The sequence below is a fragment of the Carcharodon carcharias genome, chromosome X, assembly GCF_017639515.1.
Source record: "Carcharodon carcharias isolate sCarCar2 chromosome X, sCarCar2.pri, whole genome shotgun sequence".
Classification (NCBI taxonomy): Eukaryota; Metazoa; Chordata; class Chondrichthyes; order Lamniformes; family Lamnidae; genus Carcharodon; species Carcharodon carcharias.
In genome coordinates this window covers 1,872,484-1,889,344 of record NC_054507.1, presented here as the reverse complement: position 1 = coordinate 1,889,344, position 16,861 = coordinate 1,872,484, and the positions used below count along the sequence as shown (strand labels likewise).

General features: G+C 48.0%; 1 protein-coding gene across 3 annotated transcripts in view; it reads right to left on the bottom strand.

The window, feature by feature from the left end:
- The window catches only part of LOC121273300 (diacylglycerol kinase beta-like), a 128,501-nt gene that overhangs the window by 33,661 nt on the left and 77,979 nt on the right, over positions 1-16,861 (bottom strand). For 2 of the 3 annotated variants that reach the window (XM_041180392.1, XM_041180394.1), the window contains 4 exons: positions 12,890-12,975; positions 9,977-10,066; positions 6,318-6,475; positions 4,142-4,206 (listed from right to left, as the gene is read on the bottom strand). In XM_041180392.1, coding sequence (XP_041036326.1) covers positions 4,142-4,206; positions 6,318-6,475; positions 9,977-10,066; positions 12,890-12,975 — 399 coding nt within the window. The remainder of the gene's footprint in view (positions 1-4,141; positions 4,207-6,317; positions 6,476-9,976; positions 10,067-12,889; positions 12,976-16,861) is intronic. The other variant, XM_041180393.1, reaches the window with a different exon arrangement.

The following is a 16,861-nucleotide window of genomic DNA, read 5'->3' as shown; positions in this document are numbered from 1 at the left end:
ACACCCCTACAACCCGGGCCCACTGTCCTCACTCGGAACTCATTGCTCGAAAAGGATGCGCTGCTGTTCAACGAGGGAAATGCTGCTGCTGTAGTGGGAGGCCAGACGTGGTAGGGAGCAGCTTTAGGGAGGGCAGGTGAGTCCCAAGGATTTGAACACTGACTTGTGTTTTAGGCCGCAAAGCAAAAAATAGTTATGAGGAAAGCAAGCAGTGCTGGTGAGGGGGCCCTCCAAACAGAGACCAGTGCGCTTTCAGCTGTTGATTCACCCCTCTCCCAGTAGGATCAGACTGATCACCAGCCCTCTACCTGCCATCGTGTGCATGGAGTGGGCTGGGGAAAGGGGTAGCTGGCAGTCTGTCCTGTTGGGGTCTGGGGACAGGGCTGGGGGAATGTGAAGGAAGATTTAGGTTGCAGTGTAGTGGTTAGCTTCTGGCCAAGCTGGGGTGCTATAGGGCCCAATATGGCTAAGGCCTGTAAGTCAAATGCAGTTCACTGCTGCACATATTCAGTCCAGATGTTTAATAATTACCCTCTGGGACAATCAGAGGATTACAGAGCAACCCAACTGGAATGAGTCAATGCCTCCTGGTGAGACGCTCAAAGAGGAAGCCAGCATAGCACGCGATGAACTATTCCTACTTTACTTGAAAATTTCAATATCCATAACTTCATCAGGTGAAGCATTGAAATGACCACAGAGAGCGGTTAGTAACTGACAGGGAGTATAAATCGCTCCAGGTACAAAGGTACATTCAAGGTGTAGTATGGCTGAGCTCTCTCAAAGTGCAAGGTCCTGATTTGGTTGAGCAAGGTTAGAGTTACAGCTCATATTCTGTGCTAGCAGTTAGCATATCAGCTGATCATTTAGCTTGACCATGGCCTGATCTCTTTAATATTTTTTGGGGAGCTTTCGTTGAGGTCCACAGCCATTGGCTTCTTTCGTAAGTTGCTTTCTCCTCCTCTTTTGTACAGATTTGCCTCTTGATAAAGCAACACTGTACCCAAGCTTTCAAACGATGCTAATACACATGGATAGTCACTGGGGAGATGACTTGCAATATTTACTCATGTCAGTTGAACTCGTTGGGGTCAAATCCCCACAGGATTGCTCCTGCTTGTCTGCTATTGCTTTATTGGAAGTGCCGCAGATATTCATATAATATTTTGAAGGCAGAGCTGGATAGATTCTTGATTAACAAGGGGGTGACAGGTTATCGGGGGTAGGCAGGAATGTGGGGCTGAGGTTGCTATCAGATCAGCAATGATCTTATTGAATGGGGGAGCAGGCTTGAGGGGCTGAGTGGCCTACTCCTGCTCCTCATTCGTATGTTCGTAAGTGACAGCGTTATATGCATCAATTTTCAAGCGGTTCTGCACCTTTTCTACCACAGTTAGGGCAGAGATCAGAAGCACCTCCTCTGGGAATCCTTTCTTAACCTCACCACTTCCATACTACAAAATCCCTCCTGCTTTTTCTAACTTCTGTTCAACTGTTGGAACATCTCAAGACCTTCCCGATTGGGATCTTTTCTTCCTCCTCTGTCCGGTTCTCCTCTAGCTGCCCTGCCTGCGTTTGCCCTGACCACCTCCCCGATCAAACTGCTTGACTCATGGATTCAGGTGCGGCTTACTCTCCCTCCAATTTAACTGAGGCAGAGGTGATTTTCAGGATCGATGCCAGAAGAGTTAACTGGGGAAATCGCACAACCTCCCTCTGATGTGACAAGCATACAACATTTTATCAGCAGTTTTCTTGATGTATGTTCTGATGGGAGCCAGAACGTGCTGCTCCGTTTGCATTGCTGAGCTCTGTTCTCTATCAGCCTAAACCTGAGGACCAGAAGCCCCTATTGAGTGTTTGGAACAGAATACCAGTGGGGTCTATAACAGCCAATGTTTTCAGCCCAGTGTCTGAAATGAGGGTCTTTAGCAAAGTATCAAAGTGGAGGCAGGAAAACATGGCTAGTCTGTCACTTGTTCCATGTTGTTCTTTCACAGAGTGCTGGCTCTTGTTCTGCTATTCACACATTCTGCTTTCTTACCTTTACGCCACTATCAGCACCTTCTTTAGTCTTTAACACTACCATTAACAGTCCCTTTGTCTTGTGTCCATGACAGCTTTGTCAATCTCTCCTGAGCTCCCACCTATCGCTGACCTTCTGTTTTGCTGCACCTGCTCCTCCCCCTTTTAAAGAGTATAAAACCCATCACATTCCTACTTCTCTTTAGCTCTGAAGAAGAGTCATGTGGGCTCGAAATGTTAACTCTGTTTCTCTCTCGACAGATGCTGAGAGACCTGCTGAGTTTTTCCAGCATTTTCTGTTTTTGTTTCAGATTTCCAAGGTCAGCAGTATTTTACTTTTATATATAGAACAGTTGCACACTTTTATACCCACAGGGCTTTGTCTTGCTACAGTGATCTTATCGTATTGTTGGTCTATAGATCTGGTTGAAGCTTGATGGGTCCAGGATACAGAACCAGCCAATCAAACCGGACCAAAGATACAATGTAAGGTGTGGAGCATGGAGGCCTCCATGCAATTGCTTACACCTTAACCTCACATTCAGGAACTGCTCAGCACTGGAGATAGTGAGTCAACTATTTCTTGTACGCTTATCTGTGTCTGCAGACAACCTCTGGCCCTGTAATCCACCATGCAGCAATGCTCAGCCATTGTACATCAGGTGACAAAGTTTCAGCTCCTGGGAGACAGCTCATGGGTCTGTTTATGACAGAAGCGCTTCGGCTGTGCGCATGATCACTGGATGAGAGCCTGAAGTGGAACAAGGCCACGGGGTGATCTGTGTGGGAGATGTTACTGTCAATGGCAGCAAGAGCTCCTGGGAATAGGATTAAAGCATGGTGCTGGGTGCACAGTAGGTAGAGTTTTACTGATCCATTTGTCATTTGACATACCAGACTTGGTTGAGGCTGCCTCCAGGAACAGTAAGTGTTTTCATTTCTTAGCATCTCTCATCTTAATAAAACCCAAATTCATCACATCAGGAACGTAGGAATTGCCAGATGATAAAAAAACCTAAGATCCACCTCGTTCACCTACAAGCATCCTGGCAGTCCACATGACACAGCAACAGCAGCATTGCTGAGTGTCATGAAGCTATTAATGTATATAATATTTTGGAAAATATTTTTCTTTTAAAATAGAGGTTTAGTCTGTGGGTGTGTCTTAATTGGATTAAAACCAGCTAGTCTGGCTGCTTTGATGTGTAGTTTTGAGATGTAAGCGAGATGGCGTGCATTTGCATTGTTTGAATAAAGCATTCAAGAAGTGGGGTGAATTCTAATGCCCCTCTGGCAGCTACCAAGCAACATGTTTATATTACTAATAAAGTCAGTAATATGAAAGAGGTTTCATTGTTAAAAGGTAAAGTTTAAAGAGGCTGGTGAGACAATGAGAATTTGAATTCAATCAGTGGTGGTGGGTGTAACTTCAGTAGTTTTCGGGCGTGTAGAGCAGAGGCAACGTGAGAACAAAAGGCAGCTGTAAGCCCCCAACCAGCTCCATAGTGAAAAGAACCTCATTCTGAATTTGTAAGGTAAAATGCTTTGCCTGCTGTCTGGTTAAGTCTATTTTATGGGTTGCTGTTGCCTTAATGGAGATTAGATTGGGAATTTGTTAAAAGTTATGATAGTAGTAATTTGTAGCCATGTGTGTGTGTATATATTTAAACCTGTGTAAATTAATAAAATGTTTCAATTAGCTTAATATAAAACCTCAAGAACTAGAGTCACATCTCAAACATAACACTTCCAATTATAGGTTATGACAGTTGTTTAAAGTTTCCCTCTGGGGTTTTTAACTGACTCCACTTCGCCGACTGTATCAGTCATGACACTGACCAATGGCTGATTGTCTTTACAACTGACCCGAACATGACATGATGAGCCCCTCACCACCCAACCTGTGCTGGAGGACTTTGGGAACCATAGCTCCGAAGTTACCTGCTCCACCTAAGCAGTTACACTTAGCTCATGTCATTCTCCACGCACTGTATCCCTGTGGTGCTAAAAACTAGCAGCACAATCAATCCTGTGTTTTGTGGCTGAGTGACTGCTCCATGGTATATAACTGACACCACAGATTCAACACGTTTGATACATCGAAATGTCGGCTAACCTGCTGTTGAATTTTTCCGGATACTTCTCCCTCATTACATGAAAACGATGAGCAATCGATGCGTCCTTTAAATACAAAACAAGATACCAGCAATCAGAACCCAGTGCCCTGCCACATCCATTTTACAATCAGGGTCTTAACACACAAGACCACAAATTCACACTCAACTAACATGAGTTCCACCAGGGCCACTCAGCTCCTGACCTCATTATAGCCTTGGTTCAAACATGGATAAAAGAGCTGAACTCCTGAGGTGAGGTGAGAGTGACTGCCTTTGACATCAGGGCAGCATTTGACCGAGTGTGGCATCAAGGAGCCCCAGCAAAACTGGAGTCAATGGGAATTGGGGAAAACTCTCCACTGGTTGGAGTCATACCTAGCACAAAGGAAGATGGTTGTGGTTGTTGGAGATCAGTCATCTCAGCTCCAGGACATCACTGCAGGAGTTCCTCAGGGTAGTGTCCTAGGCCCACCCATCTTCAGCTGCTTCATCAATGACCTTCCTTCCATCATAAGGCAGAAGTGGGGATGTTCACTGATGATTGCACAATGTTCAGCACCATTCACAACTCCTCAGATACTGAAGCAGTCCATGTCCAAATGCAACAAGACCTGGACAGTATCCAGACTTGGGCTGACAAGTGGCAAGTAACATTCACACCACACAAGTGCCAGGCAATGACCATCTCCAACAAGAGAGAATCTAATCATCGCCCCTTGACATTCAATAGCATTACCATCGCCAAATTCCCCACTATCAACATTCTCGGGGTTACCTTGACCAGAAATTGAACTGGACTAGTCATATAGATACTGTGTCTACAGGAGCAGGTCAGAGGCTGGGAATCCTGCAGCGAGTAACTCACCTCCTGACTCCCCAAAGTCTGTCCACCATCTACAAGGCACAAGTCAGGAGTGTGATGGAATACTCCCCACTTGCCTGGATGAGTGCAGCTCCAACAACACTCAAGAAGCTTGACACCCTCCAGGACAAAGCAGCCCCGCTTGATTGGCATCACATCCACAAACATTCACTCCCTCCACCACCGATGCACAGTAGCAGCAGTGTGTACCATCTACAAGATGTACTGCAGGAACTCACCAAGTCTCCTTCGACAGCACCTTCCAAACCCATAACCACTACCATCTAGAAGGACAAGGACAGCAGACACATGGGGACACCACCACCTGGAAGTTCCCCTCCAAGCCACTCACCATCCTGACTTGGAAATATATCACTGTTCCTTCACTGTCACTGGGTCAAAATCCTGGAACTCCCTCCCTAACAGCACTGTGGGTGTACCTACGCCACATGGACTGCAGCGGTTCAAGAAGGCAGCTCACCCCCACCTTCTCAAGGGCAATTAGGGATGGGCAATAAATCCAGTGATGTTCACAGCCTAAGAACAAATCCTGTGCAACATCTCAGTTCTTGCTCTTCCCCCTTCACATCTATCTCTGCTTCACTGTCACTCCTTTCAGATATCCGTTTGGCTCAGCGAGTCAGCACTCTCACCTCCGAGTGAAAGGGTCACGAGTTCAAAGCCCACTGCAGAGACTTAACGACATGCTCTGGGATGACAACTCTGTGCAGTATTGAGGGAGTGCTGCACCATTGGAGGTGTCACCTTTCAGGTGAGATGTTAAACCCAGGCCCTATCTGCATGTTCATTAGACAGAAAGAATCCTGGGCTATAGCGTGAAGGGGCAGGCTGCTGTCCAGCTATCCCATGACCAACAACACACCGACTGCTCAATAATGTTTTTCAAAACGGCTGCAGTGTTTCCTGATGTAACGACAGCGAATGTGCTGCAAGAGTACAGCTGTGATGGTCTGGGGATGTGAACAAAATCCTTTCTTGCAAATATTACCTGGAGGTTGACAAAAAAACAAAATCAGAGGAATGTTTGGGAGTTTGGAAAGGCCACTGCTAAAGAAGGAGGTGTGCCATCCTCCTCTCGTGATGCTATGTGCTTGACTCTTCACTGCCCTCTGAAGTGGCCTGTTAAGACCCTCCATTGTGACAAGCCTCTTCCCCAGGGCCTCGTAGGGTGGGCCATCCCCGTGACACCCACCGGCCAAGGATGAATAAAAAGGAAATAAGTGGAAAGGACAATGAGCTCATCCGAAGAACGAAGGTGAGAAAGCTGTTGCCAGGAATCTTTTGGCACTCACCACTCCAATGGAGAAGTAGTTATTGATGATGCTGTAAGGAACAGGGTCACCTTTCTCAGGAGCAGATTCAATCACCTCAAAGCTCCAGCGATCCAGCAGCGTTGAAGAACTCACCTCAATATCTTTCAGGACTTTGGTTAGTTTCTCACCTTCATAGCCTGTCATGAAACAAAGATGGACGTTACTGGAGTTTGAGCAGGAGCATCACTTCCCAACACATGAAACCCACTGGTCCCCATAATGGAGGTGGGGGCCTCTCCCCCCTCCAGAAGGGCAGACAGATGTTGACGTGTGGAAATAGGTGGATGGTGACAGCAACTCAATGTGTCCGTGGGGCTGATACAACAACAGCTGGTGGGGGGGGGGGGGGGGCGGTTTCTACACCGAAAGACAATTGGAGGAGAGAGGGAGGACCCACAGAGCTTGAAGTTCTGCCGGCAGTGTGATGAGGGCTGAGTGAGAGGAGTGGTGTGTAGCGCTGGAGGATAGAGGAAATGAGCATTGACGTGGTTACTGATGCTCCAAGTTAACCCAACAGGTTCAGCAACATACCTGTTAGACACTTTACCACAAGGCATCGCCCTGCTCTCTTTTTATATTCATTCATAGGATGTGGGCATACATGGCAATGCCAGCGTTTATTGTCCAACCTAGAGTGGGATTAGTGTTGGGGTCACTGGCATCATTTCAGGTGTAACCCTCCTCCTCACTGCGCAAGAGCAGAGTGTTTCAGAGTTTTACTCTCCTGCTATTTACTGACCTGTCTGCGCTGGAAGGGCACGGGGGGGGGGGGCACTGCCTGCTGTGTGGCATTTCTGCCACTAAAGGCACCACCAGTACCTGGAGTGGCCCACAACGGTCATCCAGGCACTGGCGCCCGTTCACATTATTTCATGTGGAAAGCCGCATGGGTCCATAGAGCCCACTTTGAGAGGCACGGCGACAGATCCCAACGTATCCAGCTGTGGTTTGATGTCAGGCGTGCCACTGGGGCCAGAGGTGCGGGGCAGATGCCAGGTTTTCTTGGCACAGGGTTTGACAGCTCGCCGAAGTAGCAGGTGTCACAGTGTATGAGACAGGGGCCTGGGAATGGGTCTCAGCTTTGCCCTTTCATCTCAAGAAAGCGGGGGAACGTTACAAATAAATGGAAATTGGCAGGAAGTATCTTTGTCTTTTGGAGCCATCTAATGGCAACATTCAAAACTCTTCAAGATAACCCAACTTGCCTCAGAAACACTCGACAGTATTGCGAGATACAACAGCGCCAGGCAGCTTTCGAGTGTGTGTGTGCCTTGCCATGACCATTTGACGATGGCTGCTCTTATCAAAGGTTCAAAGTTCAAAGAGGGTCAAGGGCTACTGCAATATTTCTCTGGCTGCTGAATCTGAAGAGCTGGAAGGTGTAGCCTCCCCGTGATGGTGAGCAGCCATTGCAATGGTCTTCTTGGCTCATTGGGGAAGGGGTCCTGCAGCTTCTGGGACACGCCACCTCGATAGGCCAGCTGCTAGGCGGCCATGTTGGCAGCTTCGGCTGGTAGACAGCATGGAGGTAACCAGGGACAAGTGTTAGCAAGCACGGAAAGCATCGGCAATGCAACTTGGTGACAAAATTGTACAGGACACAAAGTGATCACCCAGCAAATTGGGATCTCCTGAGTACCAATAGGCATCCTCTTCCTAGCACTCTCCAGGAGACATTAACACTGACTGGGCCCTGGGATCCCACTACATGATGCTGACTGACTTCACCCACAGCTTAAATGTGGAAATTAAAGTTACCCTCTGACACTACCACTAAATAATTCATTTCCTTGAAACCTGAGAAGGAGAATCGTTTAAAGCTGTAGTGCTGTGCACATCAACCCATTCACCTTCAGCTGCAACCTGAAAATTAATAACAACTTGCATTTATATAACCTCTTTAACATAGTAAAATGTCCCAAGCTGCTTCCAGGAGCATTACTGAACAAAACTTGACACCAAGCCACATGAGGAGATAGCAGGTGATAAGGAGCAGGAGTTGGCCATTTTTTTAAGTAACTGACAGGATGTGGGTTTCACTGGCTGGGTCAGCATTTATTGCCCATCCGTAATTGCCCCTAGAAAAGGTGGTGGTGAGCTGCCTTCTTGAAACGCTGCAGTCCATGTGGTGTAGGTACACCCACAGTGCTGTTAGGGAGGGAGTTCCAGGATTTTGTCCCAGTGACAGTGAAGGAACAGTGATATATTTCCAAGTCAGGATGGTGAGTGACTTGGAGGGGAACTTCCAGGTGATGGTGTCCCCATGTGTCTGCTGCCCTTGTCCTTCTAGATGGTAGTGGTCGTGGGTTTAGAAGGTGCTGTCTAAGGAGCCTTGGTAAGTTCCTGCAGTGCATCTTGTAGATGGTACCCACTGCTGCTACTGTGCATCGGTGGTGGAGGGAGTGAACGTTTGTGGATGTGGTGCCAGTCAAGCGGGGCTGCTTTGTCCTGGATGGTGTCGAGCTTCTTGAGTGCTGTGGGAGCTGTACTCATCCAGGCAAGTGGGGAGTATTCCATCACACTCCTGACTTGTGCCATGTAGATAGTGGACAGGCTTTGGGGAGTCAGGAGGTGAGTTACTCGCCACAGGATTCCCAGCCTCTGACCTGCTCTTGTAGCCACAGTATTTATATGGCTTGTCCAGCTCAGTTTCTGGTCAATGGTAACCCCCAGGTTATTGATAGTGGGGGATTCAGCGATGGTAATGCCATTGAATGTCAAGGGTAGATGGTTAGATTCTCTCTTGTTGGAGATGGTCATTGCCTGGCATTTGTGTGGTGTGAATGTTACTTGCCACTTGTCAGCTCAAGTCTGGATATTGTCCAGGTCTTGCTGCATTTGGACATGGACTGCTTCAGTATCCGAGGAGTCGCGAATGGTGCTGAACATTGTGCAATTATCAGCGAACATCCCCACTTGGCCCCTGCTCTGCTATTCAATACGATCATGGCTGATCTGATTATGGCCTGAACTTCACTTTCCTGCCCATCCCCCATAACCCTCGACTCCCTTGTAGAAGAAAACTCCGCCTAATTTAGCCCTGACTATATCCAAATAGGACCAGTGACTAAAAGCTTGGTCAAAGAGGTAGGTTTTAAGGAGGAGGGAGAGGTGGAGAGGTGTCGGAGGGAATTCCGGAGCTTAGCGCCTGTATGAAGGAGATGGTTCAGTACACCGGTGTGTACACATAGTGACAAAATGTGGGATGAGTCATTGGGTGGGAGTTTCTGGTCCTGCCCACCTTTTGCTGGTCTGTCAAATTTTCCATCTTGTGTGTGACAATTCTCACGGCAGAGCTGGAAAATCCCACCCATTGTCTGAGCTTTGCTGAGGGTAAAAAAGCCCCCTCCCCACCTGAGCTCGCTCCACTGTGAGGCGAGCACCCCCTGCTGGACGATATCAGCAATGACCATGCTGCTCTGCTCCAACCCCTCCAGTTTAATGAGGGCTCGGAGCAGCTTCAAGCAAGCGGGCTGCTACAAAGTGAACAGGAGGATCATACAACCCAATATATGACGGGCTCCACAGAGGGTCACATTGTGGGGGGGAGGGAAGGGGCGAGGGGCTGGGATTTGATGATCGAGAGTGCCTTCAGACTGTTGCTCAGTATCTATCAGCAGAGCTAAGGTGGTTCTTACCTCCTCCCCATCGTAGGCACCGTGCCAAGTCATTCCCAGTCCCCAAAGGCAGAATAGCAACAGGCGGCTTTATGAGGAAGTTCATTTTATCTGAAAAGGAGAATAAATTGATTATATCATGAGGCCCACGAGTTTCATCATTAGTTCATTATTGCAGCAAATGACAGTAAAGCACAGAGCAGTACAAACTGATGACAGACAAGGTGGGTAAATTCAAAATAAACCCACGGACCTCCACATGAACTGAGAACAAATACCACAGAAGAAATATAAGGGGCTTGGGGCAGCTACAAAAACACTGCAAAACAGCCCCTCCATTTTCATCAGAGAGTTCAAAATGCTTCATTTCTCCCTTTGGTGTTTCAGAGGCTGGTTGAACGTGGGATGATATTTCAGCGTGTTTGGAGTACCAGAACCATTCGCCAGGACTTAGACCTGTTAGCATTGATGCGCAAGTGTGCGGCCTACCAGCTTGCAGCTCTTGGCGCTGCAGAATGCTTGGTCAACAGGTTCATTGGGCCTGTGTTAAGGGCGGTTAAATGCAGCGCAGCACAGAGAGCGCTCGTAGGAGGGAGCAAGGCAAGCAGAGGGTCCCTGCCCCACACATCATTGCTGCCAGTCAGAGGCAATAATCAAATACTCTCCCGGGTCTGAAGGACACTTCCCAATTAATGAGAGGTTACAAGTCAGTAGAGGAGACAATTATAGGGCAGGTCAGCATCACTTGCTATCCACACAGGGAAGGAAACATGGAAGAGGTCCTCGATTTGAAGACTTGCACCATTGGAAGCAACGTGCATGAGCGCTCTTTGCAAATACTTGCATTGCTGCAGCTCACTGAGCAAGGTGTTCTGGGATGTCCGCTGTCGAGTCTCCAGTTGCATCATGCAAGGGCAGAGTGCAAGGCAGACAATGAGGATATCACTGTGCGCTGTGAGGCTGGCCCTTCTGTTAGCTGACCAGCCCACTCTCCTTCAATGTTCTGTCCTTTCTTTTGCAGGAGAGGGTCTGCAATCAATTCATGCCACAGGCAAGGGGGTGGGGAGCTGAAGATAGATGGTGTTGGCTGGGAGCTGTACTTGGGGAAGGGTCAGGGGAATGATGCTGCAACCACTGAAAGCCACAGTGGCTCGGATTTGTGAAATAACATAAGCATATAAGAAATTTCAGCAGGTTTGATGCAAGAGCGTTCGATTTGCCATGATTGTGTCTGCTACTTCAATTGCTTCTGCACACTAGCGTTCATCCTAACTTATGTTGATCTATCTTCCACAGGGTATCAGCAACTGGTTTGATGCAGCCTTGCACACTACACATTGACTGGCCCTAGTGATGTGCCTTGCCAGAGCTGGGAAGGGCTCAGTGGCACACGAGCAGTGGTGAATTTGACTCCTCCAGTCCCAGCGAGGATCCATGCAAACTGTTCTTCCAAAATCCAATGTCTTCAGCACTCCTAATACACTGGTTTGGAGGGCATGTGTATTTCCTACCTTGCTGTCTCTCAGGCAGTCTGTCTCCTCCTCCTCGTCCTCCATACCCAGTGAACGGACACTTCCCTCCATTCCGACATTGCCGTGGTCTGGGAAGTTTCAGCTTGGCCAGTCCCTCGTACTCTTCCTGGCCTCTCCCTCGGCAGCTTTTGCTGATTTTACTCTGGCTTCAATTGTGGGCAATTAGCGCAAAGTGCGGACAAAACTGCAGCTAGGCAAGTCAGCCTGTTTGCTTTGAAATGCTGCTTAACCAGCAGAAGGAAGCCCCAGGTCCCCAGTCTGTGCATGAAGGTGTATCACAGGAGTAAAGGAGATAATGTGGGGATACAGAGCAGGTGTCCATCAATGCAAAACGCGCAAATTTACTGCTTCATAAGGCTAGAGTGGCGAGTGCCATCAGCAACACTGACAGGAGATTAAACACCCTTTACACAGATGCAACAAAATGAGAAATGTTTGAGCACAGGACAGCAAGGAGAGGTACCGGGAGAATTTCAATCTGCTCCATTTATAGCCTTGAATCTGAGCCACTTGCCCAGCTCTGATCTCAAGAAAAGCAACCAGCTCAGGAGCAGAAGTCCCTGTCAATCCTCCATGTGGATGTGTGCTTCCCGTGTGAAGTGAACAGCCCCTATCCAGATGTTAGTGGGCGAGGAACACAAAACTGCCCCTCCTTTCGACTGGAATTGTCAATCGAATTCAGAGCGGCCACAAGAATGGCTTTTGGCAAAAGGACAAATCTCACACTTTTGCAGGGGGGCGGTGTTCTATTAATATTAGCACTGAGGCAGATTACAGGAGCAAAGGGTAGAGGGAGATTTACCCTGTATCTAACCCCGTGCTGTACCTGTCCTGGGAGTGTTTGATGGGGACAGTGTAGAGGGAGATTTACCCTGTATCTAACCCCGTGCTGTACCTGTCCTGAGAGTGTTTGATGGGGACAGTGTAGAGGGAGATTTACCCTGTATCTAACCCCGTGCTGTACCTGTCCTGGGAGTGTTTGATGGGGACAGTGTAGAGGGAGCTTTACTCTGTATCTAACCCCGTGCTGTACCTGTCCTGGGAGTGTTTGATGGAGATGGTGTAGGGGGAGCTTTACTCTGTATCTAACCCCGTGCTGTACCTGTCCTGGGAGTGTTTGATGGGGACAGTGTAGAGAGAGCTTTACTCTGTATCTAACCCCGTGCTGTACCTGCCCTGAGTTTCATGCTGATAGTGGGTGCCTGTAATGCAAAGCATTCCATTTAGCAATCCTAACATCCCTACTTTGCTGAGCAGGAAATGTTTTTGTGATTAAAGGTGTATCGTTTCCCATGTCTTCTTCATTAATTGCCTCTGGGTGCCAAATATCTTTAATAAAAATATGATAATATTTTTAAAGCATGTTTTTATTGAGTTGAAAGGTCATTAAAGCTCACAGTACCAATGGAGTCAAGTATCCATCCCACAGTGCCATCGCCTCCACACACCAAGACACGGATATTCGGCACGTCGTGAAAGAATTTCAGTCTGCAAGAGATGGAAGCATCACGGCATTATCAACACACACCTCCTGTAGACCCACTGGCTTTTCAATTGGCTCAACAGTTTGGGTCCTTCACATTGTGATTTGCTGCCCATTCTCAGCCTAAAGCTACTAGGCCCGAAGCCTTTTGTCTAGCTGCAGGTTCCCCCACCACTTATAAAAACCATCTCACCTCTCAGTCCCTGGCTGCAGACCTAATGTGGAGGAAGTGCTCGTGTGTGTGTGTGTGTGTGTGTGTGTGTGTTAGTTCACACGTAACACACCTTTAAATCTTCTCTTTGGTGTCTGTTACTGATTGCATATGAAGCTGGAGTTAACAGGCCACCAACAAGGAGCCTTGCATTGAATCTCTCAGGGAAAGATAGAGAAGCAAAGTACTGTGGATGCTGACAATCTGAAACAACATGGAAATGCTAAAATGACTCAGCGAGTCTGGCAGTGCAGCGGAATATCAGTGTGGCTCGATACAGAGGCTGCTGGCAGTGGGAGCACAACAAACTTGTCCATGTGAAAAAGAAACACCAGGGACACTGGGAAAACAGCCAAATCCAGAGTGCACCTCAAAGCAAAGAAGGTGCCAATGTGCCAAACAGCAAGGGCACATGTTACAATGGATGTCAAGCCCATCAGTTATGTTTGTGTCTTGCTGCTTAATGTGAGGTGGCACCTCTACACTGTTCTAGAAACATATTAACATTATATTGTGAATGATTGGGACCAGCATCATTACTAAATTGAAGGCTCATCTGCTCAGCTTGCTGACAGTCACCTGCCTCTTGTTAATATTCCTTTCGTGTTCATACTTTAATTTCCCACAGAGAACAGCCATTCAAAATCAGGACCCAACAGGGATTTCTGAACCATGGCCATATTTACAGAGAAAGATGTGAACTGATACTGCTGTAAACTCATGGCTGGAACAGGAAGGATTCGCTCGGTATTGAAGTGTTACACGCGCATCGAAGGTTTCCCGCTGAACTGACAGCATTTTTAAATGACCTGCACAATCTTACTTTGATCGTCAAGGATGAAGTTGCAGTGTCCATGCAAAGCTAATCGAGTCTGGAAATCCATAACTCCACCCCACTCCCATCAGCGCTGTGCAATATCAGTTATGGGGACATCTCAGCCAAGGGAGGGTTGTGTGAGATGAAGATGCGGAGCTACACAGGGGTGCTATCAGTAAGCCGGGCCTAAGGGTTATCGAACTGGAGCTTACTGGCTCCCTTATAAGAGGGCTGCTTTAAGAAATACATAGACACATCCCTGGGGTCGCCTGGGTCATGACCCCAGCCTGGGAAATCCCCTCGGGCCCTGTTTCAGTTGCTCCATTGACCCGGATGCCCATATCTTGCCGGCACCATGTCGCTTGAGGGAAAAGAGGTGGGTCTGTGTGGTTCTGCTGAATGGGACCTGTCAGCCCCACCTCCTCTGAATGTCAGACCATGGGGTGGGGGAGATGAGGAGAAGTATTTTGTTTGACACAGCGAGTTGTTGTGGTCTGGCTGCCTGAAAGGGCGGTAAAAGCAGATTCAATAGGAACACTTTCAGAAGGGTAAATAATCGAGGGGGAAGCGTTTGCAGGGGGAAAAGAGCAGAGGTTAGATTCATTGGCTCGCTCTTTGAAAGGGCCTACACGGGCATGATGGGTTGAATGGCCCCATTCTGTGGTGCATTTTCATGCTAATCCTCATGTGCTAGCCAAGCAGTGATACTGAGGCACAGATCCATGGAAGGCTGTGTTAAATAACGATGTAAAGTTAAAATGTCCAGTTGCATACTGTAAAATATACTATTCTATTTCAAATCCTCATAGGATTGCTTCACAGGCCTGAATAAGATAGTTAAAGCACATACATACCATTATTCCTTTTACATCACATTGTTCTCCAAGACAGTCATGCTTGCATGCTGCATCTCTCTTTTGTCAGGATGCAAAGTAAACAACAGTTTTAACTTACCACAAATGTGCACTGAAAATCCTGTCACACTCCATCTCAAGGGCACATGGGACATAAAATGTCCAACAGCAGAGGGGAAAGAATTGACTAAACCATTTCTGGAGTTAGGCTGTGTGCTTATTGCAACCGGTGATAAGTCTTATCATAAGGCATCTGCTGGGAGTAATGCTTTTTAACACATGGGCTGCAAAGCTCAATTTGCAAAAAGCAGCAGGGTTCACTTTTAAGGGGGAGGGGCCAAAGGGGCTGCAGAGCCTTCTGGGTAGTTTTGCAAAGCCAATCGGTGTAAAACAAAAAGCCACCCGAGCGATGGGTGCTGCACGACAGGGGCTGGAAACGTGTTGCACTTTTCAGTTTGTTAAAGTGTCTTGTCAACAGTTTGACAGACAGCACCACAGTGTCACTGCATCGTGTCGATCACCGTCTGCTCAGTTCTGCAGCAGCTTTTGCGCATTCAGACTCCTGAGGCCAAAGTTAAATGGCGCATTGCAGAATGCAAGGTGAAACTTAGAAAAGAACAGAAGCGCCCTGTTTACCATTTTAAACATCCACTCCCTCCACCACCAACGCACAGTGACAGCAGTGTGTGTACCATCTACAAGATGCACTGCAGGAACTCACCAAGGCTCCTTAGACAGCACCTTCCAAACCCATGACCACTACCATCTAGAAGGACAAGGGCAGCCGATTACATAGGAACACCACCACCTGGAAGTTCCCCTCCAAGTCACTCCCCATCCTGACTTGGAAATATATCACCATTCCTTCACTGTCGCTGGGTCAAAATCCTGGAACTCCCTCCCTAACAGCACTGTGGGTGTACCTACACCACACGGACAAAATCCTGGAACTCCCTCCCTAACAGCACTGTGGGTGTACCTACACCACACGGACAAAACCCTGGAACTCCCTCCCTAACAGCACTGTGGGTGTACCTACACCACATGGACTGCAGCAGTTCAAGAAGACAGCTCACCACCACCTTCTCAAGGGGCAGTTAGGGATGGGCAATAAATGCTGGTCCAGCCAGTGAAACCCACATCCCGAGAATATAATTTTTTTATAAAAAGAAGCCACAGTTTACCCAGAACCAGTGCAGACAGAAAAAGTGAACCAGAAGACAAAGTGAGTTCAATGAAGAAAGCTGTTTGACAGGGGGGTCAATGAAAAAGATGCACTGAACAATGCTAGCTGCCTAATAAGCGACATCACGGATGTGTTAGCGCTGACATCTAGCCAGGGTCATGGCCTTTTGATAGGCTCTGGGAATTGTTATGCAAAATCGCAGCTGAGAGTATGATGGAATGCATGGCATGAGCATCAACTGTCAGCGAATTCACCGCAACAGGATGCTTACACACCCAGCAACTATTTCAAGTCATGTAGGCTTTGCTGACTCACTATAACCGTCTCTGTAATGGAACACACTAACTGGCTGGCACATCAGAAAGCAGCCAGGTAGGTGTAGCAGCGAGGGCTGGCAGTGCCTGTGGAACTGGACCCAAGCAAGGGGCCAGGGCCCTTGGCAGGGAAGGGGAGGGGAGTGCCAATTGGATCAAGCTGGAAAGCCACAAGGTGCTGTGACTGTGACTGTGAACCACTGTGACCTTCCTGTTCTCAGTCACCTCAACTAAATGCTGCTGCAGTGCCCATGACATCGTTGGGCCCTTGCCGCTGATTCCAGTTAAGGCCTCGCCTGTCCCCAGTCTTTGCAAAGTGCCGTTCGCGTTGACTGAATATTGCCCTTTGAAGCTTAGCTCAGCACTCAGGGACTGATTGTGAGCCCAGCAGCATCCCTCAAGCAGTATGAGCACGCCGCTATTTCAGACTGGCCTCAGATTGGTTAGAATTCGGAGAGGGCGACAGGAAGTGACATCAGCTTGACGAGTGTAGTGGGCCTATTCCGCTG